The following is a 15,239-nucleotide window of genomic DNA, read 5'->3' on the forward strand; positions in this document are numbered from 1 at the left end:
GCAATGAAAGATCATTCCATGGCTTCTCCAGGTGGTGCTATTAATTTAGCCATGGCCTGGGTCAATTCTGGCCAAAACTTATCTAAGTATCTAAGTGTGTGTGTGTGTTTAAGGGTCTTTATGTGTTCTTGTCTTGACATCATGTGGTGGTTGTAAATGAGTGTCATTGTTATACAAGTGGTGTCCTTAATTTCCAATGTTACGTGAAGACACGTCCAGCCACAGATGGAAAGAGTAGGGAATATTACCTTATTTAGAAACAAAAGAGTATCGGTGCCAAGAAAGGGCATCTGGCTGATGAAAATCTGCCTCAACCAATTCCATCCAGGTCATGCAAGCATGGAAAAGTGGATGTTAAAACAATGATGATGATGATGATGATGATATTTATATATACACAGACACATACACACGCACATAAATACATACATATATATATATATATAAACATAGATACATACAGACATCCATGCATATATTTCTTGTATTTTTGTTATTTTTTTTATCATTGTCATTTTTGTTACTGACTGGTTGTAGTTACTGCTACTGCTGCTGCTGCTGCTGCTTTTGCTGTTGTTGCTGTTAAAAGTGTCACTGTTGTTGTTGTTGCTACTCTCGCCACTATCAATCATTTTCACGCTTCCTCTTCCTGTAAATTCGTACCATTTCTGAAGAGGTTAGTTTCTCTGCCCGTCGTGTCTCCCAGCTTTGGAAATCATTTAAAGATTTCAGACCTGTGTGAAAGAGGAATTTTTCCGTGCTGTCCAAAGTTGAGGTCAAACTGGATGAGTCTTCATTTAAGGAACTCTGCGATGCATCCAAAATTTTTCGGAATCTTACTTGAAATGTCTGTTAAAAAAATAAAACCAAGAAAGCAAAAAATAATTTAAGTAATAATGTATGGTTTGTGTTAATTGTGTTCCTTAACCGATTAGTGCCCATGGCCCCTTTTTTAGAACCAGAAGGATAATCCATCATATTTCTGCAACACCTGTATTTTTATGAGCTATCTTTTAGTTAGTCATTGAGACTGGAGTGTCTTTCAAATATTGTAATAAAACATTTTTTATATATTTAGAATCAGATAAAGTTGTATAAAAAAAAATGTTTGGTAATAAATTAAATAAAAAAATTTGGGCACTAATGGGTTAATGAAGAACTTCTAAGCGGAATGATTCCAATAAATGATTTCAGAATGATTCCTATAAAGGCAGCGAACTGGCAGAAACGTTAGCACGCCGGACAAAATGCTTAGTGGTATTTCGTCTGCCGTTACGTTCTGAGTTCAAATTCTGCCGAGGTCGACTTTGCCTGTCATCCTTTCGGGGTCGATAAATTAAATACCAGTTACGCACTGGGGTAATCGACTTAATCCTTTTGTCTGTCCTTGTTTGTCCCCTCTATGTTTAGCCCCTTGTGGGCAATAAAGAAATAAGAATGATTCCTATAAATTGTACCCTACACTCTTTAAAAAGGGAGAAATTATAAAGTAATCTTTTCCAAGATGTTTTTTGCATGAGTAAAACAAAGACAAAATGGTTCGACTTGGGGTTAAAAAAATGCTATTTGTTATTCATAGACACACAACCACGAAGTTCTGGGTTCAATCCCACTGCAAGGCACCTTGGGGAACTGTCTTCTACTGTAGCCCTGGGTCAACCAAAGCATTATGAGTGGATTTGAAGATGGAAACAGAAAGAAACCTGTCATATGTGTGATTTCTTCTTTTTTTTTTTATTGCCCACAAGGGGCTAACACAGAGGGGAAACCTGTCATATGTGTGTGCACGTATCCATGCAAGCGTGTGTGCATGTGTGCGCGCGTGTGTGTGTGTGTGTGTGTGTGTGTGTGTGTGTGTGTGTTTAACTGTTGCTTTGATTCAACTTCATGTGATGGCTGTAGACGAGTGTCACCGTCATGCAAGCAGTGTCCTCCGTTTCCAATCTTCCACGAAACATATCTGCTCATGGTGAATATGAACTTACTTGGAAACAGGTGAGGGTTATTGACAGGAAGGGCATCGGGCTGTAGAGAATCCGTCAGACCCAAGCATGTATGGAAAAGTGAACGTGATGATGATGATGATAAAGGCCTTCTCGAGAAAAAAAAAAATTTCATTACACGCAAGGGAGACAACTCTTAGTTAATAGTCAATATCACGGAAACCAAATGTAAGGGAAACAACTCGTTCGAGAAGCGCAACATATTACATTTACTTTTTTACTTGTTTCAGTAATTTGACTGCGGCCATGCTGGAGCACCGCCTTTTAGTCGAGCAAATCGACCCTAGGACTTATTCTTTGGAAGCCTAGTACTTATTATATCGGTCTCTTTTGCCAAACCGCTATGTTACGGCAGACGTTAACACACCAGCATTGGTTGTCAAGTGATGTTGGGGGAGACAAACACAAACGCATAAACATACACACATATATATATCTACATATATACGACGGGCTTCTTTCAGTTTCCGTCTACCAAATCCACTCACAAGGCTTTGGTCGGCCCGAGGCTATAGTAGAAGACACTTGCCCAAGGTGTCACGCAGTGGGAATGAATTTTATTTTTTAAACAAACCACAAAGGAACTGGACAAACGTTAGAAGTTTTTTCTCAACTTACATCGAGCAAAGATTTAGCAACGTCGTCTATTTCTGTGAAAGGGAAATATCGTAACTTGCAGCCAAGGTCATAGAAATAAGGTCCAAGTTTGTGCAGGTTCACAACGCTGGCATCAGCCTTCATCACCTCTCTATAACCTATTCGATAAGGCTTGGGTAACTCAACACTGATGATATGCCTCTTCTGACTGCAAAGAGCTTGTGCCAGCCAAAACGGGAACTCAAGTTTCGTGCCGGGTTTGATGTCTTTTTCGTCTGAACTCGGGTCGAGGAAACCTGGAAATAAAATGTAGCAAAAAGAAAAAAACTGAAATTGTATCAAAATATACGTTTTGATTGTTTTTATTTAGTCTGGGTTAGCTCTAATGGAAGCAGCACTATAATAAAAGGCATTCCAAACTGACTTTTATAATTAAATAAACATAATGCAGACACGGACATGGGTTTGGTTGTCTGATTAAAAAGCTTGCTTCTCAACCATTTGGTTCCAGGTTCAGTTCTGTTGTGTAGCACCTTAGGCAAGGAGTACAGCAGGGTTCACCACCATCCCCTGCCAGAGCCTCGTGGAGCTTAAGGTGTTTTCGCTCAATAAACACTCACAACGCCCGGTCTGGGAACCGAAACCGCGAACCTACAACCACAAGTCCACTGCCCTAACCACTGGGCCATCGGACTGCGGCCATGCTGGGGCAACACTTTGGAAGTTTAGTAGAGGGTTTCTTTTATTGGTTTCAGTCGTTTGACTGCAGCCATGCTGGGGTACCACTTTTTAGTCGAAGAAATCAACCCCAGGACTTATTCTTTGTAAGCCTGGTACTTACTCTATCGGGCTCTTTACTGAACCGCTAAGTTACATGGACGTAGACACACCAACATCGGTTGTCAAGCAATGGTGGGGAACAAACACAGACACAAAGACACAGTTGATGCCAGTGCTGCCTGACTGACTCCCTGTGCTGGTGGCATGTAAAAAGCACCATCTGAACGTGGTCAATGCCAGTGCTCCCTGAATGGCTCGTGTGCCAGTGGCATGTAAAAAGCACCTGCTACATTCTGAGAGTGGTTGGAGTTAGGAAGGGCATCCAACTGTAGAAACCGTGCCATATCAGATTGGAGCTTGGTGCAGCCTACTGGCTTGCCAGTCCTCAGTCAAACTGTCCAACCCATGCCAGCATGGAAAACGGACGTTAAACGATGATGATGATGATGATGATGATGATATATATGAGCTTCTTTCAGTTTCTTTCTACCAAATCCACTCACAACACTTTGGTTGGCCCGAGGCTATAGTAGAAGACACGTGGACAAGGTGCCACGCAGTGGGACTGAACCCGGAGCCATGTGGTTGATATGGTTCAGGCCAACCAAAGTGTTGTGATTGGATTTGGTAGACAGAAACTCAAAGAAGCATGTCATGTGTGTGTGTGACTTTGTGTCTGTGTTTGTCCCCCCATGACCGCTTGACAACCGGTGTTGGTGTGTTTACATCCCTGTGACTTAGCAGCTCAGGAAAAAGAGACTGATAGAATAAGTATTAAGCTTTAAAAATAAGTCCTGGGGTCGATTTGTTCTACTAATACTCCTTAAGGCGCTGCTCCGGCATGGCCCCAGCCAAATGACAAACAAGTAAAATTATAAAAGAATAAAAGAATATATATAGGAATGGCTGTGTGATAAGTAGCTTGCTTACCAACCATATGGTTCCAGGTTCATTCCTACTGTGTGGCACCTTGGGCAAGTGTCTTCTACTATAGCCTCGGGCCGACCAAAGACTTGTGAGTGGATTTGGTAGGCGGAAACTGAAAGAAGCTCATCGTGTGTGCGTGTGTGTGTGTAGTCGTGTGTGTGTGTGTTTGTCTCCCCCATCATCGGTTGACAACCGATGTTGGTGTGTTTATATCCCCGTAACATAGCGGTTCGGCATAAAAGACCGATAAAATAAGTACTAGGCGGTGTTCCAGCATGGCCGCAGTCAAATGACTGAAACAAATAAAAGAATAGGCGTAGGAGTGGCTGTGTGGTAAGTAGCTTGCTTACGAACCATGTGTGGCACCTTAGGAAAGTGTCTTCTACTATAGCCTCGGGCCGACCAAAGCCTTGTGAGTGGATTTGGTAGACGGAAACTGAAAGAAGCCCGTCGTATATATATATATATATATATATATATATATGTACTTCCTCTCTTTCTCTTTTCCCCTGTTGCTCACTTATTCTTCTACTTCCTCCCTTTGTTTCTCCCTCTACCACTCTCTCTACCGGCATGGTCACATGCTTCCGGTCAATAATCCTTTCCTTCCTTGGCTTTCGCCAAGCAACGCACGCACCACTTTGTCCCTCTCAGGTTCGTGCCTCATCGCGTTCATACACACAGATTTTTCTCGTCTGGCCGTAAAGCCTTTTCTGTTTGTTTTCCTGTCTTGTTTTTTGTCCGCCACTACATTCCTCCATGGCTAGATTTAATTTGCGTATACAAATTTAATCTGCGATCCATGGGACGAGCCGTTTTAACGATGCGTCCTGCCCAAGCTCGTCGAAACGCCGGTGTTAAAACGTGGGTAGCTGATGAAGTAGAATGTTCTCTATGTGGCTCGTGTGTTCTCGTCTACGTTTGTTTGCAATGTCCTGTACCCAGCTATGCACCTATACGTACAGGTGGATGTCGGTATGCACATACCTGTACGTATACATGCATATACTCATTTACTATTTGTTTTATATATATATATATATATATATATATATATATATATATATATATATATATATATACATATATATATGTATGTATGTATGTATGTATGTGTGTGTATATGTTTGTGTCTGTGTTTGTCCCCCCAACATCGCTTGACAACCGATGCTGGTGTGTTTACGTCCCCGTAACTTAGCGGTTCGGCAAAAGAGCCCGATAGAATAAGTCCTAGGCTTCCAAGGAATAAGTCCTGGGGTCGATTTGTTCGACTAAAGGCGGTGCTCCAGCATGGCTGCAGTCAAATGACTGAAACAAGTAAAAGAGTAAAAGGGAGTATGCTTAAGCTTCGAGAAAGGAAAGAAACAATGCGTTAGAAAAGCTATGCTATTCCTCTTTGTAAGGTAATTGTCTCCCTTGGATCAGTTCGTAACTTAAAAAAATAATTGCTTTTTGATTGAAAACTTGTCTTTCCATAAAACTTCATAAATTAAAACGAAATTTGGTTTCGCTTTGTTTCGGTCTAATTGTGGAATTAAATCGTCCGCAATATATAACCGGTATATACACATCGTTGACTATAGAAGAAACAGGATCAAAACACATGAGAAAACGAAAGCAAGTTATCTTATATCTTTCACTTGTTTTAGACATCGGACAGCGGCCATGCTGGAGCACCACCTTGGAAGTTTAGTCCAGTGTTTCTCAACCATTTTTTTTTTTTGCCCATGGACCCCTTTGATATCTGCATTATTCTATTGGACCCTCCAAGTCATTTAATAAAGCTTTAAAAAATTCTATTATATTTTTATAATGAAATATACGCTTTTACTCTTTTACTTGTTTCAGGCATTTGACAGTGGCCATGCTGGAGTACCGCCTTTAGTCGAGCAAATCGACCCCAGGCTTATTCTTTGTAAGCCTGGTACTTATTCTATCAGTCTCTTTTGCCGAACCGCTAAGTTACGGGGACGTAACCACACCAGCATCGGTTCTCAAGCGATGTTGTGGGGGACAAACACAGACACACAAACACACACATATATATATATTCATATATATATATATATATATATATATATATATATATATATATATATACGGCGGGCTTCTTTCAGTTTCCGTCTACCAAATCCACCCACAAGGCTTTGGTCGGCCCAAGGCTATAGTAGATGACACTTGCCCAAGGTGCCACGCAATGGGACTGAACCTGGAACCATGTGGTTGGTGAGTGAACAGGAGCAACGTAAAATTCCCAGTCTGAGAATCGAACTCACTACCTCATGACTGCGAGCCCGACACTCTAACCACTGAGCCATATCCAGCCCAAATATTCAACCTATTTCATGTTCAAACCCATCAGATCTCACCTCTCACACCTACCCTACAATGTCATTCTAAAAATATACAACAATCATCATTATCATCATTTAACGTCCATTGTCCATGCTGGCATGGGTTGGACAGTTTGACCAGGGCTGGTAAGCCGGAAGGCTGCACCAGACTCCAGTCTGATTTGGTATGGTTTTCTATGGTTGGATGCTCTTCCTAACACCAACCACTCTGAGAGTGTAATGGGTGCTTTTATGTGCCACCAGCACAGGTACCATTTGTGTGACACCAGTATCTGCCATGAAATAATGCCAAAGGTTTTGGTCATTGCCTCTGTGAGACCCAACACTCGAAAGGAACTCAGCCACTTTGCTTCCATGAGGCCCAATACACGAAAGGTACCCTTTATGCGCCACTGGCACAGGTACTAGTTATGTGACACCAGCATTGACAGGTCTTCTCAAGTGCAGCATATTGCCAAAGGTCTTGGTCACTAGTCATTGCCTGTGTGAGGCCCAAAGTTCGAAGATCATGCTGGGTTAGCTGGTTAAAACTTTGAAATTACTATCAACAACATTCTTGTATAAGAATAATAGATTCATACTCTAAAAAGTATAGAGTAACCCATCGTGGCATTTAAAAAGCACCCACTGCATTCTTGAAGTGGTTGGTGCTAGGAAGGGCAACCAACTGCAGAAACATTACCAAATCAGACTGGAACCTGGTGCAGCTCCCCAGCTTGCCAGTTTTCAGTCAAACTGTCCAACCCATGCCAGCATGGAAAACGGACGTTAAACGACAATGGTGATGATAAAAACAAACATTAATATATACATGTGTGTGTGTGTGTGTGTGCATATATGTATATATATATACACCATGCTCCTTTCAGTTTTCGTCTCCCATATCCAATAACAAGGCTTTTCCCAGCCTAGGGCTATAGTAGAAGACACTTGCCCAAGTTGCCATGTAGTGGAACTGAACCCAGAACTATGTGAATGGGAACCAAACTTTTTACCACACAGCCACACCTGCAGCTTATATGATGTTATAAAATGCTTATCTATAAACATGTACTTAAAATTTAAATGCTTAGTTGCATGACACATTTCAAAATAGGATTATTAAAGAAATTAAAATTTCAACATGCCAAATTAAAAAAAAAAATGTACACCATTATTACCCTAGATAGATTAGCAGTACAATCCTTAGCCTTGACAGCACAGATAAATGTATTGGGTGACTGTAATGATAACCACCTCCCCCACAAACACATACACGTGAGGTTATCGTGACAGACTGTGGTGAATAACCTTGCAAGCAAAGTGTCAGAATTTAACATCAGAATGATGAATGTTAAGATATTAAAGAGAACACTTTGAAAGTAAAAGCATAATTATGTAGATATGACGTGACACCAGACTTACTATGAACTTATGTATAAAATAGGAGTGGCTGTATGGTAAGAAGCTGGCTTCTCAACCACATGGTTTCAGGTTCAGTCCCACTGTGTGGCACCTTGGGCTAGTGTCTTCTACTATAGACTCAGGCCGACCAAAGCCTTGTGAGTGAATTTGGTTGACGGAAACTGAAAGAAGCCTGTCGTATATATTCTTCTTATTCTTTTATTTGGTTCAATCATTTGCCAGTGGTCATGCTGGAGCACCGCATTTAGTCGAACAAATCAACCCCCAGGAGTTATTTCTTGTAAGCCTAGTACTTATTCTATCGGTTCCTTTTACCAAACTGCTAAGTGACAGGGACATAAACATACCAACATCGGTTGGGGCGGACAAACATATACACATATATATATATATATACTTTATTCAAAAGCAGCAGAAATATAACAAAAAACTGTTACTCAGAGTTTCACGTTCCCATTCATCAGACAACTGTTATATTTCTGCTGCTTTTAAATAAAGCATATTACTCTACCTCTGGTATTTGAGTACTCTTTTTCCACCTGGTTGCACATTTATGTGCTTACTCCGGTATATATATATATATATATATATATATATATATATATATATATATATATATATATATACAATGGGCTTCTCTCAGTTTCTGTCTACCAAATCTACTCACAAGGCTTTGGTCGGCCTGAAGTTACAGTAGAAGACACCTACCTGAGGTGGCATGCAGTGGGACTGAACTCGGAACTATGTGGTTGGTAAGCAAGCTACTTACCACACAGCCACTGCTGCACCTATGTGTGTGTGTGTGTGTGTGTGTGACCATAAATTAGTGATTCAGTGAAAGTCTGAATAGATAAGTACCAAACTGAAAAAATATAAGAATTGGGCTCAATTCATTTGACTAAAATTCTTTATGGCAGTGCCCCAGCAGAGCTTAAACTATAGCTTCGTTGAGATAAGTATTGCTTTTATTTTCAATAATACTGTTAAATGATTTTCTATCATTGATTGGTAAAATATGTATTTTTATATTAATTCACTTGATATTTAATGTTAGCCGATATCCTATTTAACACTAAGTTAATAGTATAAAGAATAGTATAGAATGGATGAGGATAGCTGTGTGAAAAAGTGCCACACCCTAGTGGTTGAGGGAACCTGTGGAAGAGGTAGACCCAGGAAGACCTGAGATGAGGTGGTGAGGCACAACCTTCGAAAATAAGGCCTCACTGAGGCAAAGACTTGTGACCGAGACCTTTGGAAATATGCTGTGCATGAGAAGACTCGGCAAGCCATGTGAGACCATAATCTGAGGCCTCTGTCAGGGGTGTAGCCAGCCCACTTATGCGTACCTTTCCTTCACTGGACACTAAACTCCGCTTGCAAAGACCTGTTGAAGCAAGTGAAATCAAAATCGAACCAAATTCGACGACTGGCACCCATGCCAACCTCTCCTTCATTGGACACTAAACTCGGCTTGCGAAGACCTGTTGGGGCAAGTGAAATCGAAATGGTGATGGCACCTGTACCAGTGGAGCGCTAAGAGCACCGTCCGAGCGTGATTGTTGCCAGAGCAGCTGTCTGGCTTCCGTGCCAGTGGCACGTAAATAGCATCATTTGAGCGTGATCGTTACCAGCATCGCATTACTGGCACTTGTGCCTGTGGCACGTGAAAAAACATTCGCGCGAGGTCGTTGCCAGTGTCACTGGACTGGCTCCTGTGCAGGTAGCACGTAAAATACACCATTTTGAGCTTGGCCGTTGCCAGTACCGCCTGACTGGCCTTCGTGCCGGTGGCACGTAAAAGCACCCACTACACTCTCGGAGTGGTTGGCATAAAGAAAGGCATCCAGCTGTAGAAACTCTGCCAAATCAGATTGGAGCCTGGTGTAGCCAATCTGGTTCGCCAGTCCTCAGTCAAATCGTCCAACCCATGCTAGCATGGAAGGCGGACGTTAAACGATGATGATGATAATGATGATGATGATATTATATATTATATATGTATATTATATATATATATTAAGTAATCTTCAAGTTTAGGGGATAAAAAAATAAATTAAAATATTCAAGGGAAGTAACTGAACGTCTTACCAGTATTCTCCGTACATCTGTTTATAAATAAATCACACACGTGATTTGATTGACGTTAGGGTTAGGGTGTGATTTATTTATAAACAGCTAGAAGAAAACGGATAATACTGGTAAGTCGTTCAGTTATTTCCCTTGAATATTTTTATTTATTTATTTTATCCCCCTAAACTTGAAGATTACCTATATATTATATATATACGTCCACAACCGTATTGCTACGTAGTCGTTCAGTCTACTAAAAATAGCAACCAAATCTCCTTCAAAGCATACTGCCACTGTGTTAAAAAGAGAAAGGTTACGTTGCTCCTGATTTATAAGACGGGATGTCATGTCTGGACTGCTTTTAATCTTAGGTATAGGTTTGTTCGATCAGAGCTGAAAAAAGAATAAGCAACAAATTCCACATCATGTCGATTATATGTGTGTGTGTGTGTTTGTATGATCAACTCTGAGATAAAAGCGAACATCAAATAATAACAGTAGCGACACTACTTCAAGGGATCCTCTACATGGTTATGTTTATTAGTCTTTTAGAAATAGCAGTCAAATATCCCTTAAATCATACTTAAACAAAACGAAGAATACATAAGACAATATAACAGTCTCTGGTATACAAAATATGCTTTAAAGGGTGAGAGGCAGGATAGTGACGGACAGTTATTAACAACTTAGATCATAACACTGCTCAATGGAAACCGACCGAGGGTTAAACAACAACGGCAACAACTTATTCAAGACGATCGAACACTATAAACAAAGAAAATAAAAATTTATAAAGTTACCTAATCGGTAAAGTGTCATTTCTATTTTGCTCGGAATATATTCCTGAGATGCTAAAATATCATCAATATCGAAATACTTCAACGAGGTAGAAGCGGGTCCACCTTCAGCAGAAGACATGTTTGGGTCGGGAACTTTGTAATTAGGCGCCACATTTAATTAGTCGATGAGGCTTTTCGTCTTACACACGCGGTTTCCTTAGACCACGAGCACACGTTAATCTCCTGCGAATTATAAATTATTATTTCAAATTAAAAGGAACAAAATTGAATTCTTATAAAACGACAATTGTTCAAAGAATTAAATTTTTATAGATAGAAATAAACACAACTTGTAAATTAAAGGATATTCACAGAATGATAGAAAGAAAATCAAAATTGGTTCATATGAGACAAATTTCGTTAATACTTTTCGTATTAATACCAACGTTTGTGAATGCGTTATGTACATATATTCTTTTATTCTTTTACTTCTTTCAGTCATTTGACTGCTGCCATGCTGGAGCACCGCCTTTAGTCGAACAAATCGACCCCAGGAGTTATTTCTTGTAAGCCTAGTACTTATTCTTTTCGTTTTTTTGTGAAACCGCTAAGTTACAGGACGTAAACACACCAACATCGGCTGTCAAGCGATGGTAGAAGGGGTACACACACACACACACACACACACACACACACACACATATATATATATATATACATATGTATATATATATATATATATATATATATATATATGTGTGTGTGTGTGGAGGTGCAATGGTCCAGTGGTTAGGGCAGCGGACTCGCGGTTATAGGATCGCGGTTTCGATTCCTAGTACTTATTTAAGCCTGGTACTTATTCTATCGATCTGTTTTGCCGAAGCGCTAAGTTACAGGGATGACACACAAATCAATACCGTTTGTGAAACGGGGTGAGCAAACACAAGTACAAAGACTCATTCAAATGTATGTATGTATCTGTGTGTGTGCGTATGCTTGAGGGTACATGGCCGGGTGATGCAGATCGGAAGCATATAACCTTTTTTTTATGCTGGGACTATGTATATAGAATCTCAGTGACTCGGTATTCATAAACAAAAATGGAATGTAATACAGTGAAAAAAATTATTAGGTTTTTCCGGGAAGTAAAGAAGAGTTATTTCCCATCGATTGTTGTTGGCAATGGGTGAAGCGTGTAAACCTGTGCATGAGTATGTATGTTATTCTCTGGTTCAAAAATGTACATGACCGCGTTGCGAAAACAAATTTCCGTTTAAGAGGATAGCATCCCAAAAATACTAGGGGTTTTTTTTGGTTTTTTTTTTGGGGGGGGGGGGTTTCATAAAACAGGTTGTGCGCTTCCAGTCCGTATAGTCGACACGAAACTGATAACATTCTGGCCAGTCATATGTCATATCCAGTAATATACTGCTCCACAAAACGCAAGCGCACACACACACATATATACATACATACGTGTGTCGGGAGTGGCTGTGTCGTAAGTAGCTTGCTTACCAACCACATGGTTCTGGGTTCAGTCCCACTGCGTGGCACCTTGGGCAAGTGTCTTCTACTATAGCCTAGGGCCGACCAAAGCCTTGTGAGTGGATTTGGTAGACGGAAACTGAAAGAAGCCCGTCATATATATATATGTGTGTGTGTCTGTGTTTGTCCCCCCAACATCGCTTGACAACCGATGCTGGTGTGTTTACGTCCTTGTAACTTAGCGGTTCGGCAAAAGAGACCGATAGAATAAGTACTAGGCTTCCAAAGAATAAGTCCTGGGGTCGATTTGCTCGACTAAAGGCGGTGCTCCAGCATGGCCGCAGTCAAATGACTGAAACAAGTAAAAGAAAAAAAAGAGAGAATATATATATATATATATATATATATATATATACAGGGTGGGAGAAAAGTAAATAGGCATTAAAAATTGGTCATAAAATCCGTTTTCTTTTCACAAATTTATTGAAACAAACGACGCATGTTCTTTATTACATGGGAAAGTGAGAGTAATTCTTCATATTTCAACGTAAGCACCGGTGGCGTCAACCAGTATCCTCAAACGGCCAGGGATGGAATGAACAATCTTTCTGAAGGACGTCGTCTGGGATATCATTGAGAACCTCTTGAATCAGTGTCTCCATGTCCTCCAATGTGCGAGATTTTGTCTTATACACTTCCTCTTTTGTGTTACCCCACAGGTAAAAATCACATGGAGTGAGATCTAGACTTCTTGGAGTTCTGGACTTCTACGGTCACAATTTTCAGGTTTTAGCTCCTGCACGTAATGGGGTTTTCCTTCGTTCCACAATAAGTATAAAATTCGTATTCAAACATTAAACAAAGATGGTTATACAGGATAATATGAACAACATAAAGAACAACATACCACAAACATACACATTTCATAACAAAAAAAACCCTAAAAACTACCAGTTTAAAAGCACTAACATTTTTTATCTGTTACTGTCCATTATCTGCAGTAAACGTTTTTACTTTATAAACACGAACGTATGCACTTTCTACAACACATTATTTAATTGGTTTTGTAAAATACAATAATGTCTATGTATATTCTCAGGAACGTGTCTATGTAAACTTTGCCTTGATTGATGTTGGAATTTAAGATGTTACATTCTATGATAAATTCTGTCGTATTTCAAGCTTGTATTCACTAATCACGCATTATGTAATTATGTTTGCATTAGTCTACCAATTAGATCGGAAGCGGTCTTTTTTCTTTTGGTGTTGGGAAATAAATAAAATGTTTATATGTAATTCATTCTTGTTAATATCTTAATGCCAATTCCTTCAATTTTCATTCCACAAACATTTGCTTAATTTCCTGCAGATACGTAAAAGCAACCAGTGCATAACATCGTTACCTCAACTGCTATATACTGTTGACCTTCTGTATAATATCGCTACCCGATTAATATTTTGGCCTCAAATCAACTTGCGTGTACGCGCTATACTTTTATCCTTTTGGTGGAATAGTACAAGGTATTTCTGAAATACCTTGTACTATTCCCACAAAATAATTATATTTTGGACATATATATATATATATATATATATATATATATATATATATATATATATATATATATATATATAACTGAGAATGTCTGACTGTCTGTCTGTTTATATGTATGCATCACTATAACTCGAGAACTACCCAACCGCTTTCATTCAAATTTTATACATGCCTTACTGAGGGTCCATGCAGTGCCATGGGCCAAAAAATTGCAACTTCTTGCCTAATGCGAACCCGGAGCAATCTCTTAGCTGTTACGCTATTTCAGTATTACGTGTCAAAAATTGAAACAATAACAACTCTATTGCAATGTGAAATAATACTTTCAGTTTTAATAGTTTCACTCTTAATACTGAAACTGTTGAAAGTGAAACTATTATCTCATATATGCATGCATATATATATATATATATATATATTAAGTTTCAGCTATATATATATATATATATATATATATATATTATGCATATATATATTATATATATATTATGCATATATATATTATATATGTATATATTATATATATATGTATATATATATATATATATTATGTATATATATATATATATATATATATATATATATATATATATATATATATATATATATATATATATATATATATATATTATGTATATATGTATACCATGTGTGTATATATATATATATATATATATATATATATATATATATATATATATATATATATATATATATATATATATATATTATGTATATATATATATATTTATATATATATACATATATATATATTATGTATATATAGTATATATATATATATTATGTATATACAGGTTATGAGTGGTAATGGTGTCATTGAGACCCAAAAGTATCATCTGTCCGAATGTTTTAATGTATTCTATTGCATTCTGGTTCATTTATATATATATATATGTGTGTGTGTGTGTGTGTGTGTGTGTATAAACTTCCACAAAGCGGATTGGAAATCGATTCAGAAAGAGATCCTCAGAGATGATTGGCCAAAATGTCTCTCCACACCAGACATTGACATGAAACTAGAATGTTTCATGTCTATTGTGCAAGCCATAAGCCAGAAATATGTCCCAGAGCACAAGGCCAAAACAAATAGGAACAAGATTCCAAGGGAGAGGAAGATCCTCATGAGACGACGGACAAAAGTTGCAAATCGACTCAACCAGCATCCCAAGAATGGCCAAAGGTCCCGCCTAAAAACGACACTGATGGAGATCGAAAAAAGGCTGCAACAATCCTATGTGAAGGAGAGAGCAGACAAAGAAGC

General features: G+C 38.8%; 1 protein-coding gene across 1 annotated transcript; it reads right to left on the reverse strand.

Moving 5' to 3' along the window:
• Positions 1 to 484: 484 nt before the first annotated feature.
• LOC106876407 (DNA replication complex GINS protein PSF3) lies at positions 485 to 11,119 on the reverse strand. Its single transcript, XM_089354168.1, has 3 exons — positions 10,939 to 11,119; positions 2,622 to 2,896; positions 485 to 849 (listed from the first exon to the last, which is right to left on the reverse strand). Exons 1-3 carry the CDS (start codon positions 11,054 to 11,056, stop codon positions 625 to 627), a joined length of 618 nt encoding a protein of 205 aa, XP_089210294.1. The 5' UTR covers positions 11,057 to 11,119; the 3' UTR covers positions 485 to 624.
• Between the last annotated feature and the right edge of the window lie 4,120 nt (positions 11,120 to 15,239).

This window comes from Octopus bimaculoides, chromosome 6, assembly GCF_046866305.1.
Source record: "Octopus bimaculoides isolate indiv1 chromosome 6, ASM4686630v1, whole genome shotgun sequence".
Taxonomy (NCBI): domain Eukaryota; kingdom Metazoa; phylum Mollusca; class Cephalopoda; order Octopoda; family Octopodidae; genus Octopus; species Octopus bimaculoides.

Coding starts and splice junctions, on each gene's coding strand:
- LOC106876407 (XM_089354168.1), bottom strand. CDS start 11,056: ATGTCTTCTGCTGAAGGTGGACCCGCTTCTACCTCGTTGAAGTATTTC. Junction 2,897..10,938: donor AATGACACTTTACCGATTAG/GTAACTTTATAA, acceptor TTTTATTTCCAG/GTTTCCTCGACCCGAGTTCA. Junction 850..2,621: donor TTGCTAAATCTTTGCTCGAT/GTAAGTTGAGAA, acceptor TTTTTTTAACAG/ACATTTCAAGTAAGATTCCG.